This window comes from Coturnix japonica, chromosome 4 (genome assembly GCF_054131305.1).
Source record: "Coturnix japonica strain WE chromosome 4, WE-NBRP24, whole genome shotgun sequence".
NCBI classification, from domain to species: domain Eukaryota; kingdom Metazoa; phylum Chordata; class Aves; order Galliformes; family Phasianidae; genus Coturnix; species Coturnix japonica.
This window is the reverse complement of record NC_140666.1, coordinates 70,704,344-70,721,571: the sequence shown is the minus strand read 5'-3', so window position 1 is coordinate 70,721,571 and position 17,228 is coordinate 70,704,344. Positions and strand designations below refer to the sequence as shown.

Below are 17,228 nucleotides of genomic sequence, written 5' to 3'. Positions count from 1 at the left end.
GAATCCAAGTAAAGCTGAGGTGATACAAGTGTGGCATTTGGCAGGACTTATCTGGAGGTACCCACTGAGACTTGGAGCAGACCTCTGCTCTGAGCAGGCTTTAATATGTTTTTTGCTGCCTTTGCAGTATGTGATGTCTGCTCCTTGGCTTTACCCATGTTTTACCCAGCTCCTTGTGCTGTACCCGGATGTGTCAGCTCCAAAGTACTTCGCTCTCATGCTGTGAAAGGTCTATGTTGGGCAATGGGGGTCTGGTTATGTCAGCGTTTTTCCTGCTAGAGTTGACAAGGGTGTTTAGTATGAATGGCAGCCCTGATGGTTGATGTGTTTGCTGAAATTGTATGGGAGATGATGACACAGAAGGATGCAAATCACAGAATCGCTGAGGGTGGAAAAGACCTTCAAGATCTTTCTAACCAAACAAAAATCCCAGAATTAAACCTTATATTTATATCTATATACCTGAGCAGTCTAATTGCAGAATACAAAGGCTGCTGTGAGCTGACAATAACTGTAATTGAAAAGGGTGATTAGGAAACCATCTCCTTTTCCCTGGAAGAAGGGAAGGCTTGCCAAAGGATTGTCTTCAGCCAAACCGACGTATTGGCAATAGAAAAACTTAGTTTGGCATTCATCTTCATGTTGATCATGAGGCTTCAATAGGAAACTTAACTGGTATTGTAGGCTTCCTGGCATCTCCATCAGAGTGGCAGGAGAGGCTGGTTGAAGAAGTGTTGGTAATACTGCCTGAAAGATGTCAGCAGTAAGTTGCCCTTGCCGGATGGGGAGACCAGGTAGCTTTTCAAGTAGTTCTGTTTTATATGCAATATCTGTCTTTGTGATACGTGAGGCCGAAGAGTAAAAACTACCTTTGTTCTTATTTCTGTCTACCTTCTGTAGCTGTCACCACAGATATTTTTTCATTTAGTACCCCTACAATGGAAGTGAAATCTAGGAAGTAGCTGGAGAGGTGATGGAGACTCAACTTCACTCAGTTCTCTGATCTTAGCACTGAAATGAGCAGAAACCTGTTTAAGGAACAGTTGTTGTAGAGGACCACTTTTATGACAAAATGTGGTTTCTCCTGAATACTTTAGGAGTTCCAAATAATCCTGAATAGAAGCTGAGGAAGGATACGAGATATTTTAAGAAGCAAAATGGAGAATGACTTCAAGTCACGATTCTTTCATGTGTTAGTTAATGATTTCACTCTTTTTCTCATGGTAAGGTTGAAGGCTAAGCATACAGGCTCCAAAAAGAGCTGTATTACTTTCGTACTACTGATTACTGTCTGCTCTTGGAATTTACTGTGTTACATTATGAGTTACTGTTCAGATACTGATGAGTCAGTACTCGTGTAGAAACCTGAATTCTTACAGTTTCTACAAGTTTTAATTGCTGTGTTTAGACTCTTTTTAATCTAATCATAGAATTACCCAGGTTGGAGAAGACCTTGAAGATCATCAAGTCCAACCGCAGCCTAACCACAGTACCCTAAATCTAACAACCCTCTGCTAAATCATATCCCTGAGCACCACATCCAAATGACTCTTAAACACATCCAGGGATGGCGATTCAACCTCTTCCCTGGGGTGGATGTCACTGGGTGGTTACGTTTTGCATTGTTGAATTATACTTCATAGTACATTCGTGTTCATTGAGTAGAGAGTTATTCCTGCTATAGAAACTGCTGAAGAGGGTTTTGAGATGGATGTGCAATCAATTGCTTCTATAGACCCATATAGTTATTGTCTGCAATTGGCACCTAAATGGTAAGTGACCGACAAAAGAAGACCTCGAGAATAACATAGAAGGAAAAGAATTTCCATTAAGTTGTATGCCAAAGGCACTTCTAGGCTATTTCAGGTAACCTAGAAATCTTTTGTGTCACTGTGACTTCCTTTTATAGTGCAGAAGGAAGTTATATTTATGACCATAACGTCTGTATCTACAGTGGTTGAAATGTTTACTTCTGCACTGTTAAGACTTGATTATTTTTCTTCATAGCAAAAAGGACACCAGACATTGTGCAGTAGCAATAACGTCAGCATGAGCATGTGGGTCATGTCATGCCAGCACTCTGCTTTGTTTCCCCTGCTGTGGCTTTCTGTAGAAGATATTTCATTTCATATTCTTATGTATCACCTCCTCAGAGGTTTGTAATTGCAAAGGCTGTGATCTTGGATGCAGGAAGTGGTACTAAAGGAAAAGCATTGGGTTTTTGATCAAGATGGATAAAGAGGGCTCTGGTTTGTGTTGTAATACTGTGACACAAATCTGTCAGAAGAGAGAGAATTAGAGAACACGCACCACAGAATCCATGCTTTTTTTCTCTGTGTGTAGCTTCCCATCAGGAGGAAATCAGTTCTTGGAATGCAGACCTGAACGTGTCTCCATCAGTAATACCTTTGGATGAGAGCAGCTCTCTGAAGTTGCATTAGTAGCAGGCTGCTTTTGCTAGTGTCCAGGAGAACAGCCAGTAATGATTCTGTTGCTAAGATTGTTCCTACTTATAACTGTTTTTATGCTATTTCTTTCATTCAGGTTTGAGGAACTGGCTTTTGCAGTTTCACATAGATTTTCCAAAAGCTGTAGCTGCAGGATCACTGTAGGATTGTCTGTCCACCGCAGCTCAACTAGCTGTATCAATCCCTCTTGCTTTTTCTCTAACATCTTGATTCTGTTTTACATTCTGCCACAGAGTAGAACACCCCGTCATCAAGCTACAAGGCAGCTGAGCAATCGGCAAAGATACCTCACAGCCCTTGTTGGCAGGCATGCAATAAAAGTCTTCCAAAGCACACAAACCAGCCAGGTATATAATGCATGGTTATAACATTTTGATGTTAGTCCGCATCTTTGTTTTATCTTAACTGTTTTTATAACCTCATATCTCCTTTTTTTGCAGAGCTACGGAATTAGCTGTTAAGCCACTAAGACTCAGATTAGTGTTGTTGGTTAACTCTTCTAGAGAGCAGATTCTCTGATTCATGGGTAAGATAATGTTTTTCAGCGCAGTCAAATAAAGAAGCAGTGAGCATTCATTTCAGTGTGTTTAGTCTTGTGTGAAACACCGCCTTGGCTTTAGACTATCACTTAGAACTTTGTAGACAAAACTCAAAGATATGAATATAGCCTCTCAAATCTGTCCTGGAGCCACTGTGTTCATCAGAGCTTAAGACAAGAGGCGCTGTCTTCAGCTTCTTGTGATGCTTTGTCCCCAAGATCTAAATGACTGTGTTGTGCCAGAATGAACACAGTTACAGGCTTTGAGTAAAACTCTGCGTTTACTACATTTCCCTCAAGGCAGACATTATTTCAGCACCTGAAAAGTGTTTACAGTGAGAGTGGGGCAAGTCTCTTATCACTGGTGACAAGTGACAGGATGAGGGGAAATGGCCTCAAGTTGCGCCAGGGCAAGTTTAGGTTGGATATTAGGAAGCACTTCTTTACAGAAAGGGTAGTTAGGTACTGGAATAGGCTCCCCAGGGAGGTGGTTGAATCACCATCCCTGGATGTGTTTAAGAGCCGTTTGGATGTGGTACTTGGGGATATGATTTAGTGTAGGGTTGTTAGGGTACTATGGTTAGGCTGCGGTTGGACTTGATGATCTTCAAGGTCCTTTCCAACCTGGGTGATTCTATGATTCTATAAGATTCTTTAACAGATAAAACTTGCAAAAAGCTATTTTCCCTCAGAGTTGAGTAGTTACTAGCTGGCTTATGCTGTGATGAGGTTTGTCAGGCATAAATAATGTTTTTACTTTGGGTTGATCAAAGAAGTTGCTCTGACTTTTATTTTTAAGTGGGCAGCTTTGCAGCAAGTGTGGGCTTGGAAATTAGTTTTATGGGCTTAGAAAATCACTCTTGGAGTGGTTTATTGAGGGGAATATTTCATACTCTGAGTGAAGCAGTTTTGTTGCTCTAAATTCTGAGAACGTGGAGAAATTCCCTGGGTGGACTGTTTTGTATGATTAGATGGAGCAGAAACAATCTGGTAATGACAGTTTGTCACATAAATGTCTACTTAGTGTCTCTCTTTAGGAGATATGTATTATAATGAAAGCAAAATTGTGTATGACACTAGCTAAGTAGCAGTATGAATACTGCTGTGGCAGGCATCTTGCAATTGGAGTTCTGTGAGTCCTTTTGAAAACAGTTGCTTCAGATTGATACATTATGGTCTGGAATTGTTCCTTGTCTTTATCTCTTGGCATCCTGCCTTTCCAGCCGGCTGCTCTATACTAGTACAGAATATTAGTCTTTGTGGGGAACTTGGATAAGGACCCAAATGTTTGGATGTAACTTATTTTGTGAAGCAGATTAGATGTGAGTATTTCAGGAAAGCAGATATTTTCAGAGGATGCTTGATTCTCTATGCAGATTCCCTTGTGTATATGATGTGTTCTGATACCTCTTTAAAAATGTGGTTTCTGGCATCTCTGCCCTCTTTGAATTGTAGAAATGAAACCTCAGATATGATCTCAGAACTAATGTTTCTCATGCTTTAGTCCTATTTCTTGTGATATCAGTTTGTTGTTTTTGTGCTGGCCATTCAAACTGAAGGAGTCTTCTTCTGGGGAACCTAGATTTGTCTTCAGCCTGTACCAGTCACTGGGAACTCCCTGCTGTTTTGGAAAGCTGAGGTAGTGCGTCTTCCATGGCTCAAGTGTGACCAGGCAGTGGAAAATGATGAGTCTTTCTGTATGTATCCTTGTATTATGGTAAAAAAATCAGTAGTAATCCAGTTTGGTTTAGAGCACAAGGCTGCTTGTCAGAGCAAATGTGTGATTTGGAACAGTGTTTAGGCCCAGGGGTTGTCCTTCTGCAAAGTGTAGATCCTGTGATCAGTCACTCAAAGACATGATGCAAAGCTGGAAATGATCCCAGCGATGAAGAGCTGTATATAAAATAGCTTTTTGACAGCTCAAGCTATAAAATAGCTTTGTTCTTAACCCTGCCAGATACTGGGTGTTTCTCAAGGACAGATAAAATACTAGGCAGCATGTCCTAGTGGAAAAGGATGAACATGCTGCATCTTAGATCATATTAAACAATACAAGGCTTCTCAGGACAAAAGGTTCCTCCTCTTCAAATGCTGCATTTGAACATTTAAGTGGACCTGAGTAAAATTTATTTTCAGAGGTCATGACTAACATTTAAATGGATTGACTGTTTCTGGAAAATATGGCTAATATTCCACATTATCTCATAACCCAACATGCTGAACACTTCCTAATGTATTTCCTGTCTTTTGTGCGCATGACAGAAGAAGAAAATATGAATGAGTGTGCTGGTTTCAGGTGTTAAGGGGTTTTTGGAGAGAAGGAAGGAAGAGGCAGTAGGTGGGTGAGAAAATGGGGCTGAGAGAAACATGCTGCATTTAAGTGGAGTGCTGTATTCTGCTTCTCTTGGGCAGGCACAGCCAGGATATTCTGCTGGCAAGACAAGCTGTTGTTTCTTCTTAGAATACCCAGTCTTAATAGAAGAGAAGTTTGACTCTGAAGAGATAGTGTGCTGCTTGACCCTATCACAAGATAATATTCTGTAGCAAGTGCTGAGGAGAATGTGTACACAACAGCTTCTGGGTAGAAAAATTGGCAGGAAGGCAAGTAGAAGCAGACTGTGAGACACTTCTTACAAACTGTGCTTAGAAACCAATCTGTTCTTCTTTATTGTTCTCTGATGAAGGAATGGGATATAAATGGTACAGACGGCCTTGAGGCCTGTGATAATACAGTATCTGTAGCTTTTCCAGTTGGAGGCTTAAAAACTCTTCTTGCTTATCATGCAAGAAAGGATGAGAATATGTTTTAAAAAAGAGAAGGACAAAAACCCTAAAGACATACATGTCAAAACCTAAGCCTCAGGGATAATTTATTATTATAGGCAGAAAAGATTTTACAATTTGTTGTTTCAATTAAAAAGTGTTTTTAAACTTTCCTGCTTTGTTTGTAGTTTGTCCAAGATAAAAACTTCCAGATTCTAGATATTTAATGTGAGAAATGCTCCTCCTTACCTTCAGTCTTTCCATTAAGTGTAAGCCAAGTTAAACTTACCTTGCATGCTGTTACGCTGCATTCATATTTTGCATGTTTCTACTCTGCAGCTCATGTGTTTGCCTAGAACAGCAAAGTTGCTTGTCATGAGAGTATCATACAGGCTCAGTGCACTGTGGAATGAATGGCACAACATTGCCCCATTGAACATGAATGCACGCATAATGTCAGAATGTGTACTGGCTATAAACAGAACAGGGCAAAGTCAAATGTTTGAATGGAACCATAACAAAATGGGGCTGGATATTGTGCCTTAACTTCTCTATGCATCACCAGGAGCTGTCAGTGCTCTAAATATGGTTTCATATTGTGACAGTTGTTGACAGTGATTTATATTTGCTTCCTCAAGACCTTGCTGTGATCAACCTCATGGATGTAATTTGGGCAGACCCAAAGCTACAGTTAGCCATTAAACAGTTCTTTCTGCTTACCTTTTTTGAAAGAGTATCTTGTCTTTGCTCATCTTGTACTATAGGAAAGGTAAATAATCAGCAAAACTAATCCAAGTGTATTAAAAAGTGATGGTATTATAAACAAGACAAACAAAAATCATCTTGAATATCTGGGTAAACTGGTGGGCTGGCTAACAGGGCCATCTGCTGGTAGATGCACTCTAGCAAGATGACTCGTTTCCAGTGAGTAGTAAAGTTTAGTTTTAGGAGAAGTTAATGACTTGAATGTAACTTGCAAACACCTGTGACTTGGAAATTATCTCAGTGATCTGCTTTGTACTTATATTAATTTCTGGCTTCATAGAAGAACATGTTGCTGTATAAACAGAACTGTTTGACAATACATTTAAACTCTGTTCAATTGTTAAACGGAATGTTTTATCTGGGAGTAGTATTATTATGGATTAAGCCACAGTTTAAAACTATATTCCAAGTAAGTGTGTTTAGATGAATCTCTCAGATCATTAAGTAACAAGATCTTAATACCCATCCTTCATGCATTAGGGATGTTTGGTTTAAAATCACAATTCAGATTTATTGGGGAAAAAAACTAGTGGAGACAAATGGTCTGGCATACTAAGAATGTTGAAGTTCTTGAGTCTTTAATATTGAAAAGGTTTTTGGATGCATTTTATGCTTTTTGTTAGTACTGTGTAGTTAATTCAGTAGCTCAAGCATCACAAGTGTTTCTTGTTTCAGTAGTGTGCACTCACATCCTAGAAGGCTGACTGGATGCTGGGTTGCGTCAGAAGAGGAGGGGGCTGGCAGGGCAAAGGAGGTGACTGTCCCCCTCTGCTATGCCCTCACTGAGGCCTCAGCTGGAGTATTGTATCCAGGCCTGGGGACATCCACAAGAAAGACATGGAGCTGTTAGTGTGGGCTCAGAGGAGGGGCCATGAAAGTAATGCCTCTTATTTATTTCATGGAAAATACAGTAGATACAAAGAGCACAATAACACTATTTGGAGCACTTTCTGAACTATAAAACACTATTTTTCAACCCAGTCACCACCAGCAGCCATGCATTTTTGCAAGTGATGAACAAGAGTCATGTGCCATGCTCATAAAAACCTGCGAGGTTGTCTGGAACATGGCTTGCCTTTCATGTTGTTCATATCACTGCTGTAGTGCACCGTTGTCTGGTCTCTGTAAATGTTCAACAAGCATGGAAGGGTGTCAAAGGGTACTATTATTTTCTTTGCATGGAGGAATTCAGCGACACCCTTTGCTTCATATTCACTTCTGTGTCAGTTGCCATTTCGTCAGAGTGCCTCTGCTGCCATTTGCCACACAGCAACTAAAAGTAACAGAATGTTGGTGGGAAGGTTGAACCTCTGCTGCCATATCACCACCATCCACCTCAGGTGGTATTATTTTTAGAGCAGACCTTATCATGTTATAAAGTAGCATGGTTTGTTGATACATGGGTTATATGCTAATTACAGCATCAGTCTGCACATCTCAATGGGTCTGTATTCCTAGTGTAACTGTACATAAGATCATCTCCAACCTGTGGCAAAGAAATATGATTCTTGGTTCTAGCAGTGCAGAATGACCTCCCAGCAATTGTTGCTCCTGTTATCAATTGTTCTTGGTGTAGTTACATCTCTTCCCCATGGCATCACTTCGGTAGGTGAAAGCTGTTTTGTCAGTATACACTTAGGTAGGTTGTGGTTTTTGCTGTGTTATGTGTTGGATGTCCAGGTGTAAACACAAACTAAATACTGAGGAGGATATTATTATCCCCATGCAGTGCTACAGGCCTGTGGTAGAGTGGATGGAAAGCTGTGTGGAGGAAAAGGATCTGGGGGTGTTGGTTGATGCTCAGCTGAATGTGGGCCAGCAGTGTGCCCAGGTGGCCTGCAGCATCCTTGGCTTGTATCAGAAATAGCGTAGCCAACAGGAGGTAATTGTCCCCCTGTACTCAGCTCTGGTGAGGCTGCAACTTGAATACTGTGTTCAGTTTTGGGCTCCTCACTATGAGAAAGACATTGAAGCCCTGGAGCACGTTCAGAGAAAGGCAATGAAGCCGATGAGAGGTCTGGAGCACAAGCCTTATGGGGAGTGGCTGAGGGAAGTGGGATTGTTTGGTCTGGAGCAGAGAAGGCTCAGGGCAGACATTATTGCCCTCTACAGCTGCCTGAGACTCTGGCAAGGTGGGGATCAGCCTCTTCTCCTATGTAACTAATGTGTAACAGGACTAGAGGGAATGGCCTCAAGTTGTACCAGTATAAGGCCAGTAAATCTTGACTCACTGGAGAAATGAAAAGTGTCTGATCTGTGCAGAAACATCATCTTATGTTTGTAGGGAGTAAAGCAATGGAATACAGTTTTTCCTACTGATATCCCATCCGTTTGTTGTCTTGCACAGTGTTAGCTTCAAGGAGGCAGCTCTCAGGTTACGGAGAGAGGGAGGGTTCTGCAGAGCCCCAGGCATTGCAGGATCAGAGGCCATCGCTCCAGGACACTGACAGCTGCAAGAGGACTGAGTTGCTTCTAGCTGTACTTCAGTGCCACAGTAACTCATCTTTTGATACCGTTTTGGATGGTGATAAAAATTGTCATGCTTCTGGGTGAACAGTTTTATTTAAGGTCCAGAAATGAAGAGAAATAACCTGTCATCCTTTTATGTCTCTCTCTGGTTGCTGTTCACAGCCATGATGCTTCAAGGTGAGAGAACACTTCTTGGTAGCTAAATATTGCATTGAGGTTTATTCTACTCATCTAGGAGATGGAATTCTAATGTGTTGTACTTGGCTGAGCTCTAGAAGCCCCCTTCATCTGTGTGGTTTTTTGGTGTTTATTTTTGGTCTCACTGATGTATCGACAAAATGAAGGATTGTGTATAATCAGATCTAAATGCTCCTTATGAAGCTTTTGTTAAGATTTCTTTTTAATCAAGTAGTTTTCCTTTGAACTCTGGTTAGCCCAGGAAGTGGCTGTGAGTCACCAAAGAGCGGTGCGTTCCAGAACGCTTGCTTCCTACCTTCTGCCAGCTGGCATTGGTACAAGCCTTGTGAATGTCACTGTCCTTGTCCTTTGCTTCCAAAAAATGCATGAATCTAAAGATAGAGGCCCTGTCTTGTGAAACTGTGATGCGTAAAGTAGTACAGTACTGTTCAGTGTTTAAGACATGAAGTTTTAGTGCATTATCCGTGGTAAGCGAATAGTAAGAAACAGCTCTAAATATATGTTCTGGGAAATGTGTTGGTCCAAGGATGTGTTTGTGTTTTGTGTAATTGTTAAACTGTGAAGAAAAGCAGCTTGGAACATTTCCAAGTTCTTCTTTAAAAAAGAAAAAAAGGGTTGTGTGGGGGGAAAGTAAATTCTAAAAGAATCATGAATCCATCAGGGCTGTGTTTAGGGAGATGTCACAAGTTATTAGCTTGGGAGCAGGTTTGACTTCGGGCTTTGCTTGTAATTTTAGCTTGGTATATGTGTGTAAGTTAGTAATCTCCATGACTATGAAAGAGAGGAGTGAGATAAAGGTAATGATATTTACTTTCAAAAATGGCAAGGATCTCTGGATACGGAGATTTTTTTGTTTTTTTTCTAAGTAGGTGTGGAAAGCTGGGGCTAGCTGTTCATTTACTACAGGTGAATGCTGTCTTTATTTGAATAGCTTTATCAAGTTTGCTCTGTTTCTGCACTAAATTATAGTCTACAGTATGTGAATGATAAATATAGCAAATGCTATCTGAAGCTATTGGAAGGGGATGGCTTCTGATATTGCTCAGTGCTTAATCTGATATACTGAAGAAATCTATTATCTAGCTGTAGAATCAGCCAAAGGGAAATATGCTCAGATGCTGTTCAATGAACTGTTTGAAGACTACTCAAATGCTCTAAGACCAGTGGAAGACACAGATAAAGTGCTGAATGTTACCCTTCAGATAACATTGTCCCAAATTAAAGACATGGTGAGTAAAAATACAATTCTATTTTTCTACAAATGTGCAGGAGTGTACCAACCGCTAACTCGTTTGAAGTAGGAAAGCGGCTTGCATATTGCTGTGACAGCTTCAGTAATGATTCCTCACAAGGGTCATGTTCTGCAGTTCTTAATAGAGTCTTATCTGATTGCAATTGTACAACTTCCATTATGTGTCTACAAACTTACAGCTGCTGAATTGTTAAGGCTTTTTTTTTGTATTATCAGTTAAGTGTTTGTATTGCAGCTTATGGGCAACTTTGGTACTAAATAGAAAGAGGGAATGTTTTTTCTAAGAAGCAATTAATTTCTCCTTAAACCCGCCTATTTTAGCTTCCAGTAACTTCTTATAAGCTTGGTTCAGATACCTTCTAAGGCAAAAGAATATTTGTCTGGAAGGGAAAAGGAAAATCACTCCTGACTTGTGAATTACAACTTCAAGACCTCAAGCTTTCAGAGAGTGTTAAGCTAGATCTGTTGTTATTCTGACCCTGGAAAAAGGAACTTTTTAGAGATATAAGAACCTTAGGTAACTGTATTTAAAACCAGGGAGGGTGCAGGGGGATGAATCCTCCTTTTGAGAGGAAGTTTTGAACAAGAGAAGGATTGAGTAGAGAAGCTCCCCATAGACTGTATGTGTGTACCTGTGTAGGAAGTGCTGTGACCTGCTTTGGGCACTATTTCAAAGCTGTACAACAAATGCTGTCTGCATCTAGAATGTGCTTTTTTCACCTTTAGCAAGAAATATTTTTGTATTTTCTGCACAGGATGAAAGGAACCAAATTTTGACAGCTTACTTATGGATTCGACAAAGCTGGTATGATGCATACCTCAAATGGGATAAGGAGAAATACGATGGATTGGATTCTATCAGAATTCCAAGCAATTTGGTCTGGAGGCCAGATATTGTACTCTACAACAAGTGAGTGAGTGGCTGTAAGGAAGGGGGTATAAGGAGAAATGACTCATGGAGCCTGAACTTCATTTTACCTTAGCAGGGAATATGTTTGTTGTCCTAATATTTATTATCCCTAAAGCCATAGATAAGATAGTCTGACAATTGATCCAGCTACACAGCAGAGCTGTTGTAAATTTCTTGGTTGAACTGAGTTTTGAACACTGTCAGTCTTAAATGCTTTCTGCAGATGCTGCTGAAGAGCTCTGGAAGATGGTGCCTACAGAAAAGTGGTATGCAAAGGCTCCATATCTTCTATGATGTCCCTTGCCAGTAATGAACAGTAGATTATGATAATTTTTGAATGAATGTGGTGTTTCACTGTGTCAAGTTTGAAGTCAAGTATGAAGAAGCAATGGTCAATACAGTATAATTTAGTTGCACTGATGTTTGGCACTAATGGGAACTGGTACTTGTAAACAATATAGCAGGTAATATAGTAAGTCTCTAGTAAAAATCAATATGAATAAATAACATGTTTTCAGAAGCATGCATTTAATGCTGTGAAGCCAGGATCCTCCCTCCAGGTCTCCCCAACCCATGCACTAATTTGCCACGTATCAACCTTGACTGTTGCTTTTCTGTCTTTTAGGGCTGATGATGACTTTTCAGAGCCTGTGAATACTAATGTTGTGTTGAGATATGATGGAAAAATCACTTGGGATGCACCTGCTATCACGAAAAGCTCATGTGTAGTGGATGTATCTTATTTTCCTTTTGACAGCCAGCAGTGCAACCTTACATTTGGTTCCTGGACCTATAATGGTAATCAGGTAGACATCATCAATACTCTTGATAGTGGTGACCTTTCTGACTTTGTAGAAGACGTGGAATGGGAGATTCATGGCATGCCAGCGGTTAAGAATGTAATCACTTACGGCTGTTGCTCTGAGCCTTATCCAGACGTAACATTCACGCTGATTTTGAAAAGGAAGTCATCTTTCTACATATTTAATCTTCTGCTTCCTTGCATTTTGATCTCTTTCCTCGCTCCACTGGGATTCTATCTCCCCGCAGACTCTGGAGAGAAAGTGTCTCTAGGCGTTACAGTTCTCCTTGCTCTGACTGTGTTCCAGCTGATGGTTGCGGAGATTATGCCTCCCTCTGAAAACGTACCTTTGATAGGTGAGCTTTATATGCTTTGTCCTTAAACATGGCATGTTGAAATCAGGGCTGTATGTCAGACTGTGTGTCATTTATGGCTTTTGGGAAGATAGATGTTGCTGCATTTGTTTAAAAAATACAACAGAAAAAGTAGCAAAATGCTTGAATCATGCATGGTATTTGTACAGTTAAACTGAAGCTCTTTACATTTACTTTGTATGTATTTTTATTTGTGCTAACTTTATAATCTGAATTAATTCCCACTCACATTATGACTTGCTGTATTTGAGTACCTCCCTTACCTGTCTATCACTCTAAGCAGACAGGACATACCCTTGGTCTGCTTTCTCACACTGTCCCTCACTCTCCTTTCCAGCCCCTTTGTCACACTGCTGTTTATGCACTGAATCTTTAAGTATGGATAGCAACTTTAATATAGTTTTATTTTGTGTTCCAGGCAAGTATTACATAGCAACTATGACCATGATCACAGCCTCCACTGCTCTGACAATCATTATAATGAACGTCCATCACTGTGGCTCAGAAGCAAAGCCTGTTCCACAGTGGGCCAGAGTGGTAATCTTGGACTATATGTCAAAAATTTTCTTTGTTTATGATGTGGGTGAAAATTGTACAAGTCCACGAAGAGAGAAGGAACAAGAACGTGGGTTAGAGGGTGGTGATGTGTGTCGGGGGGGAGACAGAAAGAGTCACCTTTCCAATAGAAATGATGACGGTGGTCTTAAGGAAAATCTGAATGGAAATTTGAATAAAAGCTTTGGAGTTCATGGTGAAAACGTTAGGGAGAATGTTAACTGCTGTTCCTGTTACAAAATGCTGATTAAAAATATTGAGTATATTGCTAATTGTATTCGAGACCATAAAGCAAACCGGGCCAAAGGAATCGAGTGGAAAAAAGTGGCAAAGGTGATGGACAGGTTTTTCATGTGGATTTTTTTTATCATGGTGTTTTTTATGAGCGTGCTTATCATTGGGAAAGCAGGTTAGCTGCAGATGAACATGTTGTGTAGGTATGAATGTACTGAGTTAGCTCCTTCCAGTGGAGCTGTGGGATAGGTGTGCTTCTGAGGTCTTTGTGTCTTCCATTCTGTAACAATAAATTATTTCAGTAGCCTGTGAAGCATGTTGAGATGTTGCTCAACTGAGGGCTTTACCAGTGACTTCATCCCTATTAATAAGGGAGTGTAGCCCAGATGAGGCTGCTTGTATAAGCAGTCTGTGTTCTGTCTTGATGAATGGTGGCCATGACTGCAGGCTGATCAGGTGGAGCACTGCAGTGAAGGAGCAGACAGCCTATCAGGGTGCACTGTATTCAGAGGGTTGCATCTCTGCACCTTGAAACTTAGCTGACCTTTTCTCTCTGCCAGAACAAAGTTGGGGTATTTGCAAGATCATGGTGATTCCTGGAATTTATCCTTATGTGGCATTGCCTTTTTTTTTTTTTTTTTCTTTTTCTTTTTTTTTTTTTTCCCTGTGCTTTTTTTTTTTTTTTTTTTTTTTTAAAACCCTTATTTAGCTCATTTTCCTAGCTTAGCTTTTTTGTTTTTTAAATTTTGTAGCTTTTTCTTCTGGTCACTGCTTATATGAGCTCGTAGCTCCACTTGTCTCTCTGCTCTTTGGTGTGCCTTTTGCTTCTGATTCCATTTGGTTTACCAAATATGATGATTATCTTGTTTTTCTTTTTAAGCATTTTCTGCTGCTAAATATTTGTCCTGACAGATCCAGTCAGCCAGATTGCCAGGACTTCTTTCATGGCAGGTCATGGGGTCTCTCTTCCATTCCCTTCTTCCTGAGTTTAATACTAAGAAGGGATTCTTCTATCCGCTCTGGATATTTCATGCCCTGGATGTTTATGCAAGATGGGCTTTTAACTGTTATTTATGTGGCTGCTGAAACAGGCTGTGACTGTTTTGTCTCTGGTCGTTTTACGGACTTTCACTAATGTGCACTCCATCCCCTTATGCAATTTTACATCCTCTCTAATACTTAAATTATAAGCTGTCTAGAGGAATGGCAGGGTTGCTTCATGCATTGCTTAGCACAAAAGCATGATCTTACAGCACAATCATTAATGTAGTGCCATAATCAACTCCTTGTTCAACACCTTAGTGCTTAGGTGTATGTGAATGTGTTTGCTGCTGATGACACCAAAAGCCCTCTGTGTTAATTTCTGTTAACCCTCTCAGACTAACAGTGTTCTGGAAGATGTCTCATGGTAAAGTGAGAAGCTTAATACCCTATGCTTGCCCTCAGCAAATAAATTGCTTTTACAAAGCACCCTGAACTTTGAAACCGTGATATTCTAGATGCAGTGGGAGAGGCAGAAGGACTCTGTAATGGATCCCAGTCAAAAGTTCATGTGATAAAACGAGTTTTTGTAATTGTTGCAATTAATAGGAGCACACCTGTGAAGCTGTAAGTTGAGAGTGAGGATTCAAAGTGGCAAAGTGATGCAGTTGTCATGCCCAAACTTACTGGAAGAAAGGGATTTGTAATAATAATTATTATTATGTAAACAATGCATTGAATTCTTAATGCTGGGTTTTCTTTTCTGTGGAATAATTAATGCTGTAAGTTTATCTGGAATCTCATACATAATGCAAGCCTTAAAGTCCAGGCTCTAATGTAAAGATAAACTGGGTGGGTAGCCAAGAATAAACTCAGTATGTGGAAAAAAGTCTCAAGTGTGTTCCCTATCTATTATCAGCTCCCAGTCAACTGGGGTAACTTTGAATATCTCTTTTAGAAACCAGGCTGTTTATTTTCTCTATGCAGAAGAACGGACACAGCCGTTTGCCATGGAGTTCAAGGCTTGACATTTATACTGCCTGTTCAAGGAAACTGATTTCTTCTTTGTTGTGGAAAAAAGATACTGTCCCAAAAAAAAACTGGGGAGTGAAGTATTTAAAGATAAAGGTAATATATTCAGAACATGAATCTTCAGCATGGAAAACAAATGGCTGAGGGAGTGTTTGTCCAAGACTTATGGGTGGCATAAAGAAATCAAAGAGTTACTGTTCACTGTCTCTTCCAATTTTGGAACCAGGTGCATCAAATATACAGTGTGTGACAGTGGAGGAGACTGGCCATAAAATGTGTGAGAAGGCTGAGAAAATCCTCGCAGTAGAATTTGTGAATGCTAAAAGATCATATGGATGTAAAGAGATGGAGGGAAAATGGAATTCAAGTCTGTGTGGGTACAACTAAATGCAGTCATAAAGTGCTGAAAACTAAATCAATATTTTTAGGAAGTCTTTACTACATGTTATTCTTTTGTGCTCTTCAACCTGTTTGTGGCATCCACTGGAAACAGCTTCAAGGTTTAGACAGACCTGTATTCTGACTAGGAATATTTTGGAAATTCAGATTAATCTTCATCTTCTCTTGTAACAATCTCAGAACTCGTTTTTGTTCTTAGTCCATAAGAGTTCAATAAAGAAATATGAATAAAGAATACAAGCAGAAGTGGTATATGTAGGTAGATGTTTGTACCTGTATTATTTTTGTGAAGCTTCATCCAAAGTCCCTCAGATTCACATATTTGGACTTAATCATCTTCCAGAGTAAAACCATAATGTGTTACTGCATGTCCATGCTTGGATGACAAGGCTGAGCCAAGGGCTGTGCTGCAGCAGCTGTGTTGCCAGCTTTACAAGGCCTATCTGGCTTAAAGCTGCCTTGGGAATTTCTTGTTAAACTGTGGCAAATGCAGTTTGTGTCTCTCTGTGTTCTTGTATTTATTCTGTGTGACTGTAGCTAGTGATAGTGTTGGAGCAGTTTTATCCATGAAGCCAAGCGTGTTAGCAATCAGAACTTCAGGTGACACCTATAATGCTGAATGGGGGCAGGAGTGTTTAATTCTGCCTGTCTTGGTCTGTTCCTCTTTCCTTTTTGTGTCTCATGCTTAGATTCAGTAATTTTGGAGGAAGATTAAACCTAGAGATGATGAATGACTAGGATCATAGTAACAGAAAAACAACACTTTATACGCTTGTCTGAGTAAATGTGCAGACTTAACATGAAGGCATTGAGTGACTTTATATTTGCTGAAGAAGGCGGTGATGCTGTAAATACTGTTTACATCTGTGAGGTCTGTGTGCTACAGAGGCTTATTTTTTGTTGTCCAATCTCTTGGCAGAGATCACATCTCCTCTGTTGTATTGAGTCATCACGGTGTTAAATGAGGAGATATACAAACTGTCTTCTGTGCTGCCTTCACTGTACTCTCTTCCATGTGTAGGACTGCAGAACTGAAGTGTGGTGGGATGTTGGGTTACAGTGCAGAAAAGTGGGGGATGCCCTTAGCAATGCTAAGAAATGTCTGTGGAAACTGCAGCCTGAGGATTCGGGCTAAACCTCCAAGTGTTATCCTGGACTGTAAATCACATATTGGAATAGAGGTAAGAGTCACACATTTCAGGAATTCATGTGTGACATTATAAGCTATCTGTAGGTTTCACTCTCTGGTTAAGCTGGGAAGAATCCACCTATTCTCTCATTTAAAAGCTGTTGTACAAAGGAATATGTAGACTCTTGTTTTCATTCTTCAAATCTTTTCATCATCAATAGGATAAAAACCCAAAGATGACCTCTGTTGTTTCTGTGCAGCCATCTCTTTTGTACTTGCAAGCAGAGTGAATAGCTTAGAGATCAGTTAGAGAAGCAGGACAAATATACACTCCTACAAAGTGATGATGAACTGTACAA

The 17,228-nt window shown here is 40.2% G+C and overlaps 1 protein-coding gene across 2 annotated transcripts; it reads left to right on the top strand.

Annotated features, from left to right (window-relative positions):
* The first annotated feature begins 8,937 nt into the window (after positions 1–8,937).
* Positions 8,938–15,198, top strand: CHRNA9 (cholinergic receptor nicotinic alpha 9 subunit). 2 transcript variants are annotated; one of them, XM_015862463.3, is made up of 5 exons: positions 8,938–9,180; positions 10,291–10,430; positions 11,209–11,363; positions 11,989–12,521; positions 12,958–15,198. In XM_015862463.3, exons 1-5 carry the CDS (start codon positions 9,111–9,113, stop codon positions 13,506–13,508), a joined length of 1,449 nt encoding a protein of 482 aa, XP_015717949.1. In that variant the 5' UTR covers positions 8,938–9,110; the 3' UTR covers positions 13,509–15,198. The 2 variants fall into 2 exon arrangements, with proteins under 2 accessions (XP_015717949.1, XP_015717948.1); XM_015862462.3 differs by having other exon boundaries at positions 10,285–10,430.
* The last annotated feature ends 2,030 nt before the right edge of the window (positions 15,199–17,228 follow it).